At 41.1% G+C, this 16,427-nt stretch overlaps 2 protein-coding genes across 9 annotated transcripts in view; one reads left to right on the plus strand and one right to left on the minus strand.

Annotated features, from left to right (window-relative positions):
* Nucleotides 1–7,303, minus strand: part of Nup62cl (nucleoporin 62 C-terminal like) — a 55,906-nt gene extending 48,603 nt beyond the window's left edge. For 2 of the 8 annotated variants that reach the window (XM_017318521.2, XM_006528561.4), the window contains exons 1-2: nt 6,844–6,928; nt 5,371–5,418 (exon numbers count right to left, since the gene is read on the minus strand). The gene's annotated coding sequence lies outside the window, so the exon portion shown is untranslated. Of the gene's footprint in view, nt 1–5,370; nt 5,419–5,703; nt 5,780–6,840; nt 6,943–7,008 lie in introns of those variants that run through there. The other 6 variants (XM_006528567.2, XM_006528566.1, XM_006528563.3 and 3 more) reach the window with 6 other exon arrangements.
* Nucleotides 7,304–7,474: 171 nt separating this feature from the next.
* The window catches only part of Dnaaf6b (dynein axonemal assembly factor 6B), a 43,919-nt gene continuing 34,966 nt past the window's right edge, over nt 7,475–16,427 (plus strand). Inside the window, exons 1-2 of the mRNA NM_177921.3 lie at nt 7,475–7,556; nt 15,728–15,898. Coding sequence (NP_808589.1) covers nt 15,731–15,898 — 168 coding nt within the window. The 5' untranslated portion in view covers nt 7,475–7,556; nt 15,728–15,730. The remainder of the gene's footprint in view (nt 7,557–15,727; nt 15,899–16,427) is intronic.

Below are 16,427 nucleotides of genomic sequence, written 5' to 3' on the forward strand. Positions count from 1 at the left end.
GCTTTCCAAAGACTAATACCGGGTTATCCTGATGTTGTCAGTGAAGGATCAGCAAATCCAGGGTCATTATAGACCACTTTCAGTTGGGCAAGAAATTGAACATAAATTGAATTTCAATTATAAAAATCATCTTATTTATCAGCATGCAAACTAACTTCACTGTAGCTTACCAATTGTCATCTATTGACCTTAGGAACATTTTGGGTAGTAGGACCCAGATCTAGGATCAATAAATGATGGTAAGACACTCCAGAAAACAACAGTCTGTCACTCAAACTCCTGAGTCTCCTATAAACAGACACTAATTGTAAAAGGGAAAATGTAACCCATTCCCTCGCCTTAATAACTCCTAGAAGGGAATTCCAATCCCCATTCTGTAGCCGAGGAAACTCAGACACTGTAACACTGCACACAGTGCTTCCCCCAAAGGGAAGCAACTATCAAGTGAAGGAAATGGCCATAATAATTGTATTTTGATAATAACTTGAGCATATAACATTAGGAAGATAAATGTGTGCCTCAAATGGAAGAAAGATGAATTCTAGCCTGGGTACCTATTAGAAGTCATTTTGGCACCAATGTGTAAGGGCTTTTGTCTCTCCAGGTATAAACATTTTGTTTCGAATTATTTGTACCATTATTTCCCTACATTTCTTTGATGATAACTGTTGAGAGGTAACCACCATAGAAACTCAGTCATATAATTTATTAAAAATTGTTCCCACCTTCTTAGAAGCAAATAAGCTATTTTCCTTGGAGATAGCATTTTCTCTAAAATGCCTAGTTACTTGACAACCTTCGAGTTCCATGAATACACTTTTCCTCCTTGGGAACATCATGATGAAAGGGTCTGGCCAGAAAATGCACAAAATGTGACTATCAAGTAATAAAGCCGTTTCTATGAATAGCCACGTCTGATGCAGTGTATGATTTTTTAGCATACCATTCATTAGAAAGGCGGGAAAGGCAAAAGAGGACAGATTTGTAGAAGAAAGCTCTGATTCTACTAATGTAAAGCCTTATAGAAAAAACACTGAAGACGAAAGTCAGCAAACCTAATTCTCAAAGCATACTGAAAACTTTATTTACTACTAATGGATGACGACTCTGACTATTCTAGTTACTGAGAGTTTATTTTAAACCTGTCACTGGTAAGCAACAGCTGGAGAAAGGTGGAATTTGTACACACATCTCGAAGGAAATGGGGAAGAATCACATGTATAGAGTTGTCATTTTACTCCATGTCAAAGTAAAATAGAGGCTTCTGAAAATAGTGTGCCAGTTCCGAGTTCATATTAAATATCTGATGGAGCAGAAGGTTCTTATGATCTCTTGCTCACAAAATACATTTGCACTCATTTGTACTAGAGTGTCTGAAAGCTCCGAGATCAGAACTGAATTTCAAGAAGTAGAAAACGGAAAACAAAAACAAAAGCAAACCAAAACCCTAAAGACCAAGACAAAAGCAGGACTCTTCAGGAGGTGAGAGGGAGCTTGGGGGAGGGGTAGTAGGAGAAGAGAGGTTAAAGGGCATGTGTAGTTTGAACAAATTATAATAGGATGGTCATGGAAAATGTCACAATGAAAACATAATTTGTATGCTACCTAAAACAATAACAATCATTTTTTAAACCTCAAAGAACACTTGTTCAAAATTACAAGTGTGATGATGCTAGTGGTGTGTCTCAGTGTCACACTGCTTCTAAGTATGTGTAAGGTCCATCTGCACATTGAAAACAAACAGGGACAAAATGTGTGATATAGGAAAAGCTTGTAAATTGTTATGTGGCAGATCTCGTGTGTGTGTGTGTATGTGTGTGTGTGTGTGTGTGTGTGTGTGTGTGTGTGTAAATGACTCTAGTAGTTAGAATACTAGAAAAGGAAAGAACAAGGTAGTACATATTAAGGTAAGGTGGGCAAAACTCAAATGAGGGAGGTCTTAGATGAGGGAGGAACCCAAGAGAGACTTTGCAGAGCAGGAAGACCCAGGGGTGCACTGAAAAGGGATAAAAGGATTGAAGGGAGTGTGTAGAGCATATGAAAGAGGAGGAATTATGAAAAAGTTGGGAAGAGGTGAATAGAATAAAATATTTAACAAAACTGGTAAATAAATCAAATGATAAAACACACTAAAGCAAGAGTGCTTCAAAGATGTCTACATTTAGAAAATTGGTCCCAAAAGTTTGGAGACATAGAAAAAGTTAAAAAAAAAAAAAGGAAGAATGAAATGAAGGTAGAGAGTAGGAGAATAAGAACAGACCAGGGAGGAAGAAAGGGAAAGAGAAAGAAAAATGGGAAAGCATCTAGCTTTTTAAAAATATTAACATTTAAAAAATATCATCTTACATCTGACAAAAACAAATAGATCAGGTTAACAGAATTTCTTAAAGTAAAAAAGAATATGTATATGGATGATTTTGCCTGCCTGTATGTCTGTACCACTTGTGTGCCTGGACCCTGTGGAGGCAAAAAGAGTGCATCTGATCCCCTGGGACTGGAGTTACAGATAGTTGTGAGCTATTACACTAGATGCTGCGACTTGAACTCTGGTTCTCTGCAAGAGCAGCCAGTGCTCTTAACTCCTGAGGCATTCTCTAGACACCACACTCATTTTTAAAAAAATACAGAGTTTTATGTCCCCAAGGCTACCCTTCAACTAGACATCCAATGATAAAGGTGAAGTTCTTATGCCTAATACCTCCCAAGTGCTGAGGTAACACGCATGTGCCACCACATCCAATTTTTTGTTTACTTTATGTATATTGTGTGGCTATGCACTATATGTGTGTAGTCCTCATGGAGTCCAGAACAGAGGGTCAAATACCCTGGAACTAGAATTAGAAAAGACTGTGCACAATCCTGTGCATCCTGTGGGTGCTAGATATAGAACCTGGATCCCCCGGAAGAGCAGTCAGTTCTTTTATCCACTAAGCCATCTCTCCAGCCATCTCTAACATTATATAGGTACTTTTATCCATCATCACACCATTAATAAATAGGAAATTAAAATAAACTTGAGGCTTGTTTTTTTTTTTAAAAAAATGGTTGGAGTTGGAGGGTGATAGGTTTGATCAAAATACAGTGCACAAAATTCCCAAAGGATAAAATTAAACAAAAAAATGCATTTTGGGACTGGAGAGATGGCTTGATAGTTAAAAGTTTGTGCTGCTCTTAAAGATGCCCTAAGTTTGGATACCAACATCCAAATTAGAAAGCTCACTGTAACTCCAGTTTCAGGGTACCTGAGGCCTTTTGGTCTCCTTGAAAACATGTTATCCCTTGGTGTCAATCAAATACAAAAAAAAATCATCTAAAGAAATGTATAGCCAAACTTTAGCAACTATTAAATCTACAGTGGGTGTACCTGGGTGATGGGATAGCATTGACTATTTTTGCTGTTTGAAGTATCTCATAATTTTATAAGAGGGATTACTTAATGTTCTAGAATATAGAGGGACAAAAAAATACACTCTGTGTGTTCTGAAGAGGAAGGTGTGCTCTAAGATCAATTATAGCCTTTCTTGTAGTCAACTTAATTGGCTACTTGGTAAAAAATTAAATTAAAAATTAATAGACATGTAATCTTTGAAGAAGATATTCATAAAGAAAGCTAATCACTGTGAGTGTTATTAAGGCACTTGAGTCTCCTTGAGACTTCTATGATTCATATATTTTAAAAATCATTTTGAAAATGTCTATTTGGTTTTTTAAAATGCATCCTAACTCTTCTATAAAAAAAAAAAGACACCATAGCTAATCACTGCTGCTTGAGCATAATAAACTAGATGGCCAAATTCAAATGTCCAAGGGGGACAGACACTCCCATGCAAGTCCAGACCTCTGTCCTTCCTTGTTGGCTTCTTCTTAAGTCCAACAGAATGGAAGGATCAAGTTGTATAAATAATCAAGATTTTATACTATTACTTTGTAACACACACACACAAAACAAAAAACAAAAAACAAAAAACCTCCTCGAAATTCTGTTGCTGGCTTGGTTAGGCTAAATAAGTTAAAACCAAATCACTGATTAGAATATTGTTAGGTTTTTAAGGCAAAATTTAAAGAATATTAATCACACTAAAAAAAATTCCCCCAGGACAATATTAAACAAGCAAGCAATCACCAAACTTGTAAACAAGGCTCAAACTCCTGTATAAAATCTGGAGTTACGTGAATAAATGTGGGGAATAAGAATTATGATACAGGGATAGGAGAAATTTTCATCTTTAATTTCTTTGAATGTTGGTATAATCAATTATTTAACCGCGTTTTAAGGTGGTTACGTATATCTAGCAGGCTAGAGGAGACTGTTGGACTTAACCAAGTGAGTCAAAGGGGTCCTATTCTCTGAGAAGCACTCGGTGACATCAGGAATCCAGGAAAGTCACTGAGCGGCTCAAGTAACATGTTTCGCAACCTCCAAGTGTCTGTCTGCAAGTCCTGGGAGGTTTATCTTAGATCTGAGAGCCACCATTTTCTCTATCTTCAACCTTCTGGAAAACACGACAGGGCACTGGACTCCATCTTGAAGAGTCCCAGTAGATCCCTAAAATAAATAGCCTTTACTTTTCCAAGTGGGAAGAGGGACGGAATACCTTTATATCTGCCACTGTGCTGCAAACACACAGAACCTATTTCCAGAGTATTCCTGAACAATCTGCACGTCTGATAATTTCAGTAAAGGCAGACAAACGTCTGAAACCCAGTGGTGTAAGGCCAGTGTTTTTCACAATGCAATATGATTTATTAATATATCATGGTCTCTATCTTTAAAATATAAAGTGTTAGATTGTACTTGCACATAATAATGATTTTTACAAATATGTCAATTATATTGTCTATCTGTGAACTACAGACACAATATAAAGGTGTTTTTTTTTTTTTTTTTTAAAGAAAGCGGCTTGCTACTTATTCCAGGCTGGCCTTGAACTTGTGATCCTCCTGCTTCAGTCTAGTGCTCTCAGCAGTACAGATATAATCCCTTATACCCAGTTCTTAAAATGTATTTCCTTCTATGACTCAGTGTCAAAAGACTTCCAAAACGGTGGCTGAATATTACAGATATGGAATTAATGGAGAAAGGGGCACAACAAAGACCAAACAAGGAAACCAACTGGAATACCAAAATATATATAACACTCTGTAAAAGCATCTAGAGACTTAACAAAATGGAAGGTATTTAATCTGTGATCACCCACAGTAATAAAGGGAATTATGGCATTGCTTATTTGGCTAAAAATCAATAATTTAAGTACCCTACTCCCATATTTTTGTTTATCTTGCATAATAGCAAGCAGAATAATAAATTACTAAAACTTCATTATCACTTCCCCTTTGCCATATGCCGTGAAGTTGTGAAAAGCACAGTACCCGAGACAAGGGCAGTAGTTCAGGACCTTCGTAATCGAATTCCACTCCCTGGGTAACAAAAAAATATTATTAAAACCATCCTATGTCTCCTAGCTTACACCTGGTATCAGATAGCCAAGTTAATTTTACACCATTTTTTTCCCTACCTTTCTCCTTTGCAAATCAAGCAATTCGTGGGAAACTCCTCTAACATGAAGATACTTCCCTATCAGCGACTAAGGGTACGCACACCTAGACTTCCCTACTCTGGAGCAGGAGAAATCTGGGCACTCTGCCCAAAGACTTTCCTGGGACTTAGGAAGCACGGTGGCCTCCTCCGCAGGAGCATCTTACCGGCTGATCCCTCTGCTTTCCCCGGGGCTCCGGGACAGACGGACAGGCTTTTTCCCGGACTCTGGGACGGACCTGCTCTCCGCCCCATCCCCCACCCCGGGCCTTCCGGACGGACCCTTTTCCCCCACCTCCGGGTTCCCGTATGGACCCGCTTTCGCCTTGGCCTCCCAGACGGACCCGCTCTCCCCTCGGGCTCCGAGACGGACCCGCTTTCCCCCCGGACTCCGGGACTGATCCAGGATCTGCTCTCCCCAGGCTCCTGGACGAACCCGCTTCCCACCCCGGGCTCCGGGTCGGACCCCGGACCCGTTTTCCGCCCGGGGTCCCGGACGGACCCGCTTTCCCCCCGGGCTCCGGATCGGACCCCGGACCTACTCTCCCCGGGCTCCCGGACCGACCCGGTTTTCCCCCAGGCTCCCGGACGGACCCCAGACCCGCTTTCCGCTGGGGTCCCGGACGGACCCGCTTTCTCCCCGGGCTCCGGGACGGACCCCGGAACTGCTTTCCTCCGGGGGCCCGGACGGACCCGCTTTCCCCGCCGGGCTCCGGAACGAACCCTGGACCGGCTCTCCCCGAGGTCCCGGACGGAGCCGCTTTCCCCCGCGGGCTCCTGGATAGACCCACTCTCTCCCCCGGGGCTACCAGACGGACCCCGGACCCGCTCTCCTATGGGCTCCGGGACGGACTACGGACCCGCTCTCTCCCGGGCTCCCGGACGGACCCGCTCTCCCCCGGGCTCCCGGACGGACCCGCTCTCCCCCGGGCTCCCGGACGGACCCGCTCTCCCCCGGGCTCCCGGACGGACCCGCTCTCCCCCGGGCTCCCGGACGGACCCGCTCTCCCCCGGGCTCCCGGACGGACCCGCTCTCCCCCGGGCTCCCGGACGGACCCGCTCTCCCCCGGGCTCCCGGACGGACCCGCTCTCCCCCGGGCTCCCGGACGGACCCGCTCTCCCCCGGGCTCCCGGACGGACCCGCTTTCCCCCACCCCCCACCCTGGGCTCCGAGACGGCCACGCTTTCTCCCCGGCCTCCCGGACGGACCTGCTCTTCCCCACGGCCTCCCGGAACGACCCGCTTTTTCCCCCAGCCTCCCGGAGGGACAGGCTTTCCCCCATACGGAATAAAAAGCGCAATCCCACCGCAAGCGCCCAGGGCTCCGCGACCTCCAAGGTACAGGCTCCGGTGGAACCAGTGCCTAGCAGGGACAGAGTCGGCACAACACGTGTTTCTGTCACGGGAGGGGGCGTGAAGAGTCGGAGCATCGCCGAGACCAAAGCTTTCCCATCCCCGCCCGTGAGTCCTACCCTTCCGCGTCCACTGCTCCGCTCCGGACCCGCTGAAGGTACTGAGTTCTCAGACCCGGAATTGGCGACCTGGTAAGGGTGGGGGGCGGCGCGGGAAAGCTCGCCGCGAAAAGCCTGCGGGACAAACGTTAAAGTCCTGCTCTTACCTCCGTGGCTGAACTCGCTCGCTGTCCCGTCTACAAAGTGAGGGCGGAGGCGGGGCGAGAGGCAGGTCCAAGAGAAGGGGGCGGACCCGGACTCGGGCGGAGAAGCAGCAAACTCCCAGGCGCCAGCAGCAACAGATCCTGCAGCCTAACCCGAGTCGACCTACTTAGCTGGAAAAGGGCGGCCGTGGAGGCCAAGCATGGGATTCCCCGGGATTGGTTGCTGCTGGTATTGTTTTAAAGGAGACGCTTCTATGATTGGCTAGCAGAGTCAAACGGGTCCTACAGGTGGAAAAAAAGCGGGTTCAACAAAGTTGTTACCCGGGCAACAGAGAGACGCACAGCGAGGGAGCAGCAGTCTATTTTCGTCCCCTAGGCTGTGAGCTGTGCGGAGCACCGACCAAGGTGAGGAAAACTGAAACTTAGGAGTGAAAACAGAGGAGGGTGCTCAATGCTGTGACTGTCAGAGGAACTAGGGAGAATTTAAAAATACTTTAGAGCTCAATGAGATAGCCCCCAAAAGCCCTATGTTGCTCAAAGTGGAGGCAAATGTTCTCAAAGTTCCTCCCACCCCCCTCAACCCCTGAAGCATGATGTTTCTAGAAAACTACAGAAGGGATGGGTGCTGAACCTCAAAATATTTCCCAATTTTCCTTTCTCAAATCTCACACATACTCAATGGGTCCCCAGTGAGACCCCCCCCCATTTTCATTAAAAAATTAATTTTTAGGTACGTCTGGTGTTCAAAGTTGAAAGACTCATTGTACCTTCCATTTTATGTGAAAAGCAGTATTATTTCAGGGCCAGCAGGTCTTGGATGGGAAATAGAGGAAGAGAGCACTCTGTAAAGTCTTTCAGACATGAAAAAATTAAAATAAAATTGCCCTCACCTCTCACTATGGAACAGTATATCCGTGGGAGGGGATTTCAGTAGCCTGAAAGTTCTGAGGTCATTGGTCATATCCTTAAGAGTGAAGACCAATGGTCACACTCATATTTACTGTACCTTAAAAATATTATTACTCAACCAAAGACTGATTAGGGGAGTATTTTGTCATTTGACTTTAACTTTGAAAACATACACAACTGGGATAAAAACCAAATCTGAGGGATGGGAAAGCACCGAGTTCGAGCTGAGAGATAAGGATTGTTAATCTTAAGAATTTTCCTGTCATAATAGGGATTCAGAACAGACTACAGAAGTAAACAAAACTGGCTTTTTTTTTAACCTTAGTCGTATACTTCAAGAACTGAAAGAAAAATTACCAGTTGACTCTTTTTTTATATAGGAGTGGAATACAAAACTAAGAAAAAAGTACTGCCAACTGTATTAAGTTTACCTGAAATGTGCTATATAGTACCCCATCCCATTTACAATTTAGGCTCCCCTAAACATAAGATCCTTCTGCCACAGCCCTCCCAAGTGCTAGGATTGCAGGCATACTACACAGCTTTTGATGACTCAGGACGAGTCCTATCAAAATAAAGTTTTGCATCTCAGAGTAAAAATTTAGTTTCTAGCTCATGTGAGACCAGCTCCTAGGGAGACTGACATGTGAGGTTCCTTTGAACCCAGGAGTTCAAGATCAGCCTGGCCGAGTTAGGAAGATCAAGTCTCAAAAACCAAAGCAAAGCAACACATCTTTAAAAGGATGGGAGAGACTCTGTGTTTTAAAATAAAGAAACTAGATAAAGTGCAGATGTAGGAATTATTAAACCAAGCAAGGCTTAGGATTTTTTTGTTTATTTGTTTGTTTTGAGACAGGGTTTCTCTGTATAGTCCTGGCTGTCCTGGAACTCACTTTGTAGACCAGGCTGGCATCGAACTCAGAAATCCACCTGCCTCTGCCTCCCCAGTGCTGGGATTAAAGGCATGTACCACCACGCCCAGCTGGCTCAGCCATTAAAGGCTAGGATCACAACCAAAAAAAAAAAAAAAAAAAAAGGCTCAGGTTTTTATCTTTAGGTCACATGCTGTCACTGGGCTCTATTCCTAAGCCCTCTTTTTCATTTTTTTTTTCATTTTTCATTTTGAGACAAGGGCTCACTAAGTTTCCCAGGCTGACCTTGACCTCTGTAGCCCAGACTTACCTGAATTGCATCAGCCTTCTGAGTAGCTGTACTTTATGTCTTGACTTGTATTTGTATATAAGATTCCAGGTACTGAAAAAAGAAATAAAACAATTTCCATTAACTACATTTTAACTTTGTGACAGAAACCTTGTTAAGCTCCCATGTTTATGAATATTTTTATGGTAGTAAATGTTAAAAATATAAAAAAAGAAACTATTCTTGAATACTTTAAAGCTATAACACTTATTTCCTGTTGGACCTAGATCCTTTGGCATGCTTAAGAACACAACTATTGAAAACTACATCCCCAGTCCATAATGAAATTAGTTTTAATAGGCAAAGAATTACTGATGAGTATAGTTGTCAAGAAATTATGTCCGTCTGCCTGGGGGTCTATGTATGTATAGGAATGCAGCTGCTCATGGAGGCCCAAGCTGCTGGATCACAGGCATTTCCAAGCTGTCTGATGAGGGTGCTGGGAACTAGAGCCTTCTGCAAGAGCAGTAGGCACTCTTAACCATGGAGCCATTCTATCAGTTCCCTCCTCCTCGCCCTTTCCTACCCCAATAATTTTATAATGGTAGGAATAGTTAGTGTACTATAATAGAACACTTACTTACAATCATAAGGGCCCAGATGCAATCCTAAGCATCACCAAAAAATAGAAAAAATAATAATTAGCCAGAATATTATTATTTAATTCAGACATGGGCAGAGATGATACTTTATTTTGTATTCTCAGAAGAATTTCAATACCAGAATTGATAAATCAGACAATATATCAGAACCTGGGACCCAATTCAGGCCTTCTTCCACATTTAGCAAGCATTCTACCCTCGAGCTACACCCCTAGCTATATTTGGTGAGTTGTTTTTCCATTTCCTGGTTTCATTTACTGTGCGTACTTAGTAAAATATGCTGGTGTTGACTTTTCTCCAAGTAGTTAAAAGTTAAACAGCCATTCTTATTAATGTCATGTATAGAGGCAGAGAGCCAGAGACAGACAGAGACAGAGAGAGAGAGACAGAAAGAGAGAGAAGAGAGAAGATAGGAGAGAGAGAGAAGAATGGTGGTAGTCTCACACTCAAAGTCTGACTAGATCCCAAGGCTACTGATCCTGCCTAAGTGCTATGGATCTCTTGAGCCTTCTTGGTAAACCCTTTTAGTCCCTAACTGGTCCTGGTGTTTTGGTTTGAGCTAGTTCCAGACTGTTGTTTTAACTGATTAGCCAGACAGGTCCCCCTACTACATTTTCACTCATAAAAGCTCCAAAGGCTCAGGCTGATGTAAGGAAATCAAAACTCTGTTTTGGAACACTGCTTTTGGTATTAGCTGGTCAAAATTAAGACTGGGGAGTGGAAGAAAGGAAAAAATACAGCCTTAAAAATTATTTTCTGAGTGGTCACATCTCAAGAACAAGAGATGCTTTGCTCTTTCTCATGATCTTCCCACCCCACCCTGCCCTACTTCCTACTTCCTGAGAATCAAGCTCAAGACCTCATACAGGACTTTAGGCAAGTACTTTATACCACAACCCTTATTCTAATATTGGTCTATTTAAAATATTCCTGTCAGTATTTCGGTATGTATGGAAAGAGCACTAGGGAGCTCCGATTCTCACTGCCTAACTATTGGATAATTCAAGGAGGGGGACTCGTTGAATTTCTGTTCCCACTGATGACTCTCCCAAGCTCCAAAGGTTAGTTTCAAATTCAGTGGTCATACAAAGTGGCCCTGGTTAAACTAAATGGCTAACAAAACACCGCTCTCCCCCCCACCCCCAAACTCATGAACCTGGGAAAGGAACTGATAGGGAGGAGGAGGAGAGGAATGACAAGGATAGGATCAAGATAAGGAAGGATGTGGAGGAAAAAGTAATTAGAATTCATTATGTGATTGTATGTATAGAATTGTCAAAAACTTGATAAAAGAATTATAAATGTTGCATTGAAACAGAGGTTCAATAGCTTTAGAAATTTTTACTTAAAAAAAAAAATCATCACACTAGTCTTCCCAAGTAGTCTAGTAGTTAGACAAAATATTGTGAAATTTAAAGGATGCAAGATAGACGATACATTATTAACAGGATGTAGAACATACATATGTAGGAGAGGATTGTGTGAGAAGGGCAGAAAATGAGGCTGAGGCTTTATCCTGAAATCACTAATTGCCAGACGTGAGGTTGTATTAAGCTGACAAAAAACTAAAAAACATGTTTTCCTTTCTTTTTTAATATGCTGATCAGGGCAAATGAGCTTTGATAACTCTCTTTTAATTTAATATTATTTTTGACTTGCTGGACTTCTAAAAGGCTAGTAGCATTTTCATTTTCATTGGATTTATGGCTTTTCCAATATTTCATATAATTGGTTTCTTTTGATATTTTGAGCTATTTAGTTATTCTCAAAATATTTGTGATTCGTTTGTGTCTCAAATTGCATTGTCAAATTTCCCAGGACTAATTGCTTGCTTATATATTATTATTACATTTCATATAGTGAAATATTATTTTTGTAAATGTGTACATTTTATCACATTTTGGCTCCAATTAGCTATCATGTGATTCTATGTGATTTTATGCCAATGGAATTTGGAAGTCCAATTGCAAATATGTTTCATATATTTAAAATATTATTAAGAATTTTTGTGAAGGATTTTTAAACACAGACCGATACCCCAAGAAGTGTCATTCCTTCAATGCAGTCATTTTGAGTGGTTAGTATAGAATTCTAATAAAGTTACTATTACTCCAATTGCATTTAAGACTGGTATTTTTAGAACCGCCTTGAGGCCTGCATCATATTCCTTTTAATATTCTCAGAAAAGCAAATCTTCCTGTTTTGAATGTAGGTATCTAGATATATCTGGAAATCACTCAGAGACAAATCTGATGTGTAATCAAACTGAATGATGCTGTAATGATATCAATTTCTTTACTGTTATATATGAAGGAAATGCCAAGAGAAAAGACAATTTCTAAAATATTTTGAGCATTGATGGTATAATTTACATCAGTATGTAACCTTCCAAGGTTACTATTTTGAAATGCCACATTCCTATGAATGTGATCATATTTCATTCACTATTCGTCAGCTGCTGACTAAACTTCAGCTGTGGTTCTGAAGATGTTCTTTCTGTGTGTACAGCTTCCCAGTTGCCCTCACTGCCCTGCTTCTCACCCCAAAGCCCCTCGGAGCCTTCCCAAGTAACTGGTAGAAATGTAGAGTTAACTTCTTTTTCCTCAATCCTGTATTCCATACACTTTCTGATCCCTAATCTTCCTTCATCACCTCTCCTGTGGGTGCTGGATACAGGGCCTGGCTCAGTTACTATTTTTCCCTCTAGAATTTTGATCCCTGCCCTATTCTGAGTATGTATCTAGTAGCTTCCAAACAAACCTCTGACATTTCTCAATAATTAGAGCCTTCCTATACCCCTATACGAGCTGAGGTCCTATGTCACTTTGAATACTGCTCTATATCCAGGAAGTCCCACTAGACAGAGAGGACTATGTGAGTAGTAGCTCTTTCTATGGCTAAATCAGATGCTATATTTGGAACTTCTGAATATCTTTCTTAGGGTTTGTTTGCTCTTTTCTCACTGGCTCCCTATTTTAGTCTCAGAAACCTCATGATCATACAAGTATCTGTGGGTACTATGTTTCAGATGATAATGACACGGTATAGCCTTTCATATTTAAGCAACCACCGCCATTGGGACTGGATAATTGACCATCATGTTAGAAAGTTTGTAGAGTAAGTAATGCGGATGTAAGAAACAATTCCATTATGTTTGTTTCTCAAACACACCATCGTACAATTTCTAGGCAGTATCCTAATTATATCTGCTATTGGGTGTGTTTTTTTCCCTTTCAGTATCAAAGATAGAAAGTCTTTCAATAAACACTTTGCTTTCTATGTTGGCTAAATATTTAATGAACACATAATCAAAGAAGAATTTTAAAATATAAACAGAAGCCTCTTGTTTAATTTCATGTATGTCAATTATTCATTTCCTAGCAGACCAGACTGTGAGAGAGATTGCTTTGTCACCTTATATTTCAGCTTTTCTGATTTAATGAGTTTCCAATGTAATGAGCTTTGTCACTAACTTAGTCTATATCACCATTAAAAGTGAAATTCATGTCCAGGAAAATGAAACTTTTAAAGAAATAATAATAGCTACTGTAGGTTGAGTATTTACTATGCACTAGGTAGTAGTCCAGACTCCTTTATATGTATTAAGCTACTTAATACTTGGAACAATTCAAAGAGTTTAGACACTACTATTATCTCCCACTTTCCACATAAAGAAATTTAGTAGAGACAATTTAAATAATTGCTCAAAGCCAAAGAGCTAAGAAGTACATGATGGATCAAATTCCAAACATCATGACCACAGCCCTCTTACTCTTAGCCACTACAATATTTTGCCTCCATGTTAGAATTAGAGAAGTAGCTAGCATTTCTTCCATGCCCTTAATATCGCCAGTGGGTATCCAAACCATTTATATATTCAACAAAGAATGTAAAAAATATTTATAAAACAAGACTTGGAAAATACCTTCAGTACAGGTCAATTTTGACAAGTGACTATATCAGGACTTTTATTACCACTCTAGGTATAATGGATTTTTTTTTCATGTATAATTAAAACAGCTAGAGAAATGGTCCCTGAGAGTGAAGTTTCTAAAATGATGTTTCAAAAATATCTGTCAAATTGTGGGAAAGATACCTATTTCAGTTTTGCCCATTTTACCAACAATAAACACAACCCTACAGTTCTTTTCAGGCTCCTCATTAAAGTCTGACACCTCTGAGATATATTTTTTAAAGATCTTAACTGTCCTGCTGTGAATGTAACTGCAGGGATTATTTTCAAAATTGCTACTAGGATGACAGGATTCAGTATTACTGTTATTCTCATAAAAGCATGTGCTTCTTTCTTCATGAATTTCACTAAAATGAGCCAATGCTCATTTCAAATGTCATTGTAAGGCTAGGTCTCATCAAAGGTTAATTAACAGTATAAATGAAGCAAAGAGGTACACACTTACCCGAGGCAAATATATAAAATAAGTAAAGGTTATCTGGGTATATGCCTGAAGCAAAATCTTTTTTTTTTTTTTTTTTTAGTTCACAAATTGGAATATACATCTGATATAAAACATGTTAAGAAATAGAGTCTAGAGCTCCGGGGTACTGGTTCTAGCTGCATATGTATCAAAAGATGGCCTAGTCGGCCATCACTGGAAAGAGAGGCCCTTTGGACACACAAACTTTATATGCCCCAGTACAGGGGAACACCAGGGCCAAAAAAATGGGAATGGGTGGGTAGGGAAGTGGGGGGGGGTGTGGGGGACTTTTGGGATAGCATTGGAAATGTAACTGAGGAAAATGAGTAGTGAAAAAAAATATTAAAAAAAAAAAAGAAATAGAGTCTAAAAAACTGTGTCCCCGAATACAAGTACACAGCTTATAAAAAGTTGTACTTTTAATTAAGTTGCCAAGTAGATTCTCTTTTTGCTTTTCCCCCCCCCTTTCAATTCTGGGAATTGAACCTGGGGCTTTGAACATGATAGGCAAGCATTTTGCAACTGAGCCCTATCTGACGTTTATACCCTTAGTCATTCTTTTTTTTTTTTAAGGGAGTAAACTGACATCTTTAATTAAATGTCTTTTTTTTTTATTACGTATTTTCTTCAATTACATTTCCAATGCTATCCCAAAAGTCCCACCCCCACTCCCCTACCCACCCATTCCCATTTTTTGGCCCTGGAGTTCCCCTGTACTGGGGCATATAAAGTTTGCCTGACCAATGGGCCTCTCTTTCCAGTGATGGCCGACTAGGTCATCTTTTGATACATATGCAGCTAGAGACATGAGCTCTGGGGAGTACTGGTTAGTTCATAATGTTGTTCCACCTATAGGGTTGCAGATCCCTTTAGCTCCTTGGGTTCTTTCTCTAGCTCCTCCATTGGGAGCCCTGTGATCCATCCAATAGCTGACTGAACATCCACTTCTGTGTTTGCTAGGCCCCGGCATAGTCTCACAAGAGACAGGTATATCTGGGTCCTTTCAGCAAAATCTTGCTAGTGTATGCAATGGTGTCATCGCTTGGAGGCTAATTATGGGATGGATCCCTGGATATGGCAGTCTCTAGATGGACCATCCTTTTGTCTCAGCTCCAAACTTTGTCTCTGTAACTCCTTCCATGGGTGATTGTTAGTCATTCTTAATCACACTGAATACACAAGAACCACTTAGGAAGAAAGTCAGCATGTGCCGGTAAGACTGAATGAGAAGGTTTAGTAAAGCAGGCTGAAGCTTGGATTACTCAGGTCCTTGGGTTCTGGGACTTCGTAAACTACATGTGTGCAGGAGTTTATAAGCATTCACAAATATGGCAGAGGAAGTGGAGTGACACGGTGAAAGAAGGGATGCAGGAGGAAAGTAAAAAGCGTGTCTGATCATTCACCACCCCCACCGCCCCCCCCCCCCCAGAATATGGAATCGGAAATTGCAGAAGCTGAGAAGGTCAAAACAGGGAATTTGGAAGCAAAAAGCATGGAAGCTAAAAATATGCAATTTGAGATGCTGTCTTCTGCCTCAACCCTGCAAGCACTGGCCAGTCTCCTGAATCCTGAAGAAGAGGATGATTTTGATTTTGAACAGGTGGGCCTATACTTAAAAGAGAAATTAATTGTATTAAAGGAAGCCATGGAACCGTATTTGAACAACTCGTTCCCATCTTGCTGTGGGCACAGAACAGTGTCATCTGATACACGCCGAGGAGGCTGGAAAGCTTATTATGCATGAGACTATAACCTCTAGTACATTTCTAGCAAACATAATTATATTTTTTTTCTCCACCACCTGAACACTGAATAGGAAAATAGTTCTGTAACTATGGTAGCGGTAGCCACATTTCAAAATGTTTGTCATTTATATTTATGGTCAAAGAATGCTTGACAACCATTGCAAAGAGCAGTAGCTAGGATTGTTTATGCCTAGACAATATTTCTACAAAGCAAATATTTTCAATTATGCAGTATTAATTGATCTCCCAATCTAAGTCTCTTAATTTAAAAAAAAAAGTCTGCATATAAAAACAGCAAAATACTTTGAGCCAAATAATAGGAAAACTAGCTTCTGGCTACTGATAGGGGGTTGCCAGCACATGCTTAAATAAATATATAGAGTT

Source organism: Mus musculus, chromosome X, assembly GCF_000001635.26.
Source record: "Mus musculus strain C57BL/6J chromosome X, GRCm38.p6 C57BL/6J".
NCBI lineage: Eukaryota > Metazoa > Chordata > Mammalia > Rodentia > Muridae > Mus > Mus musculus.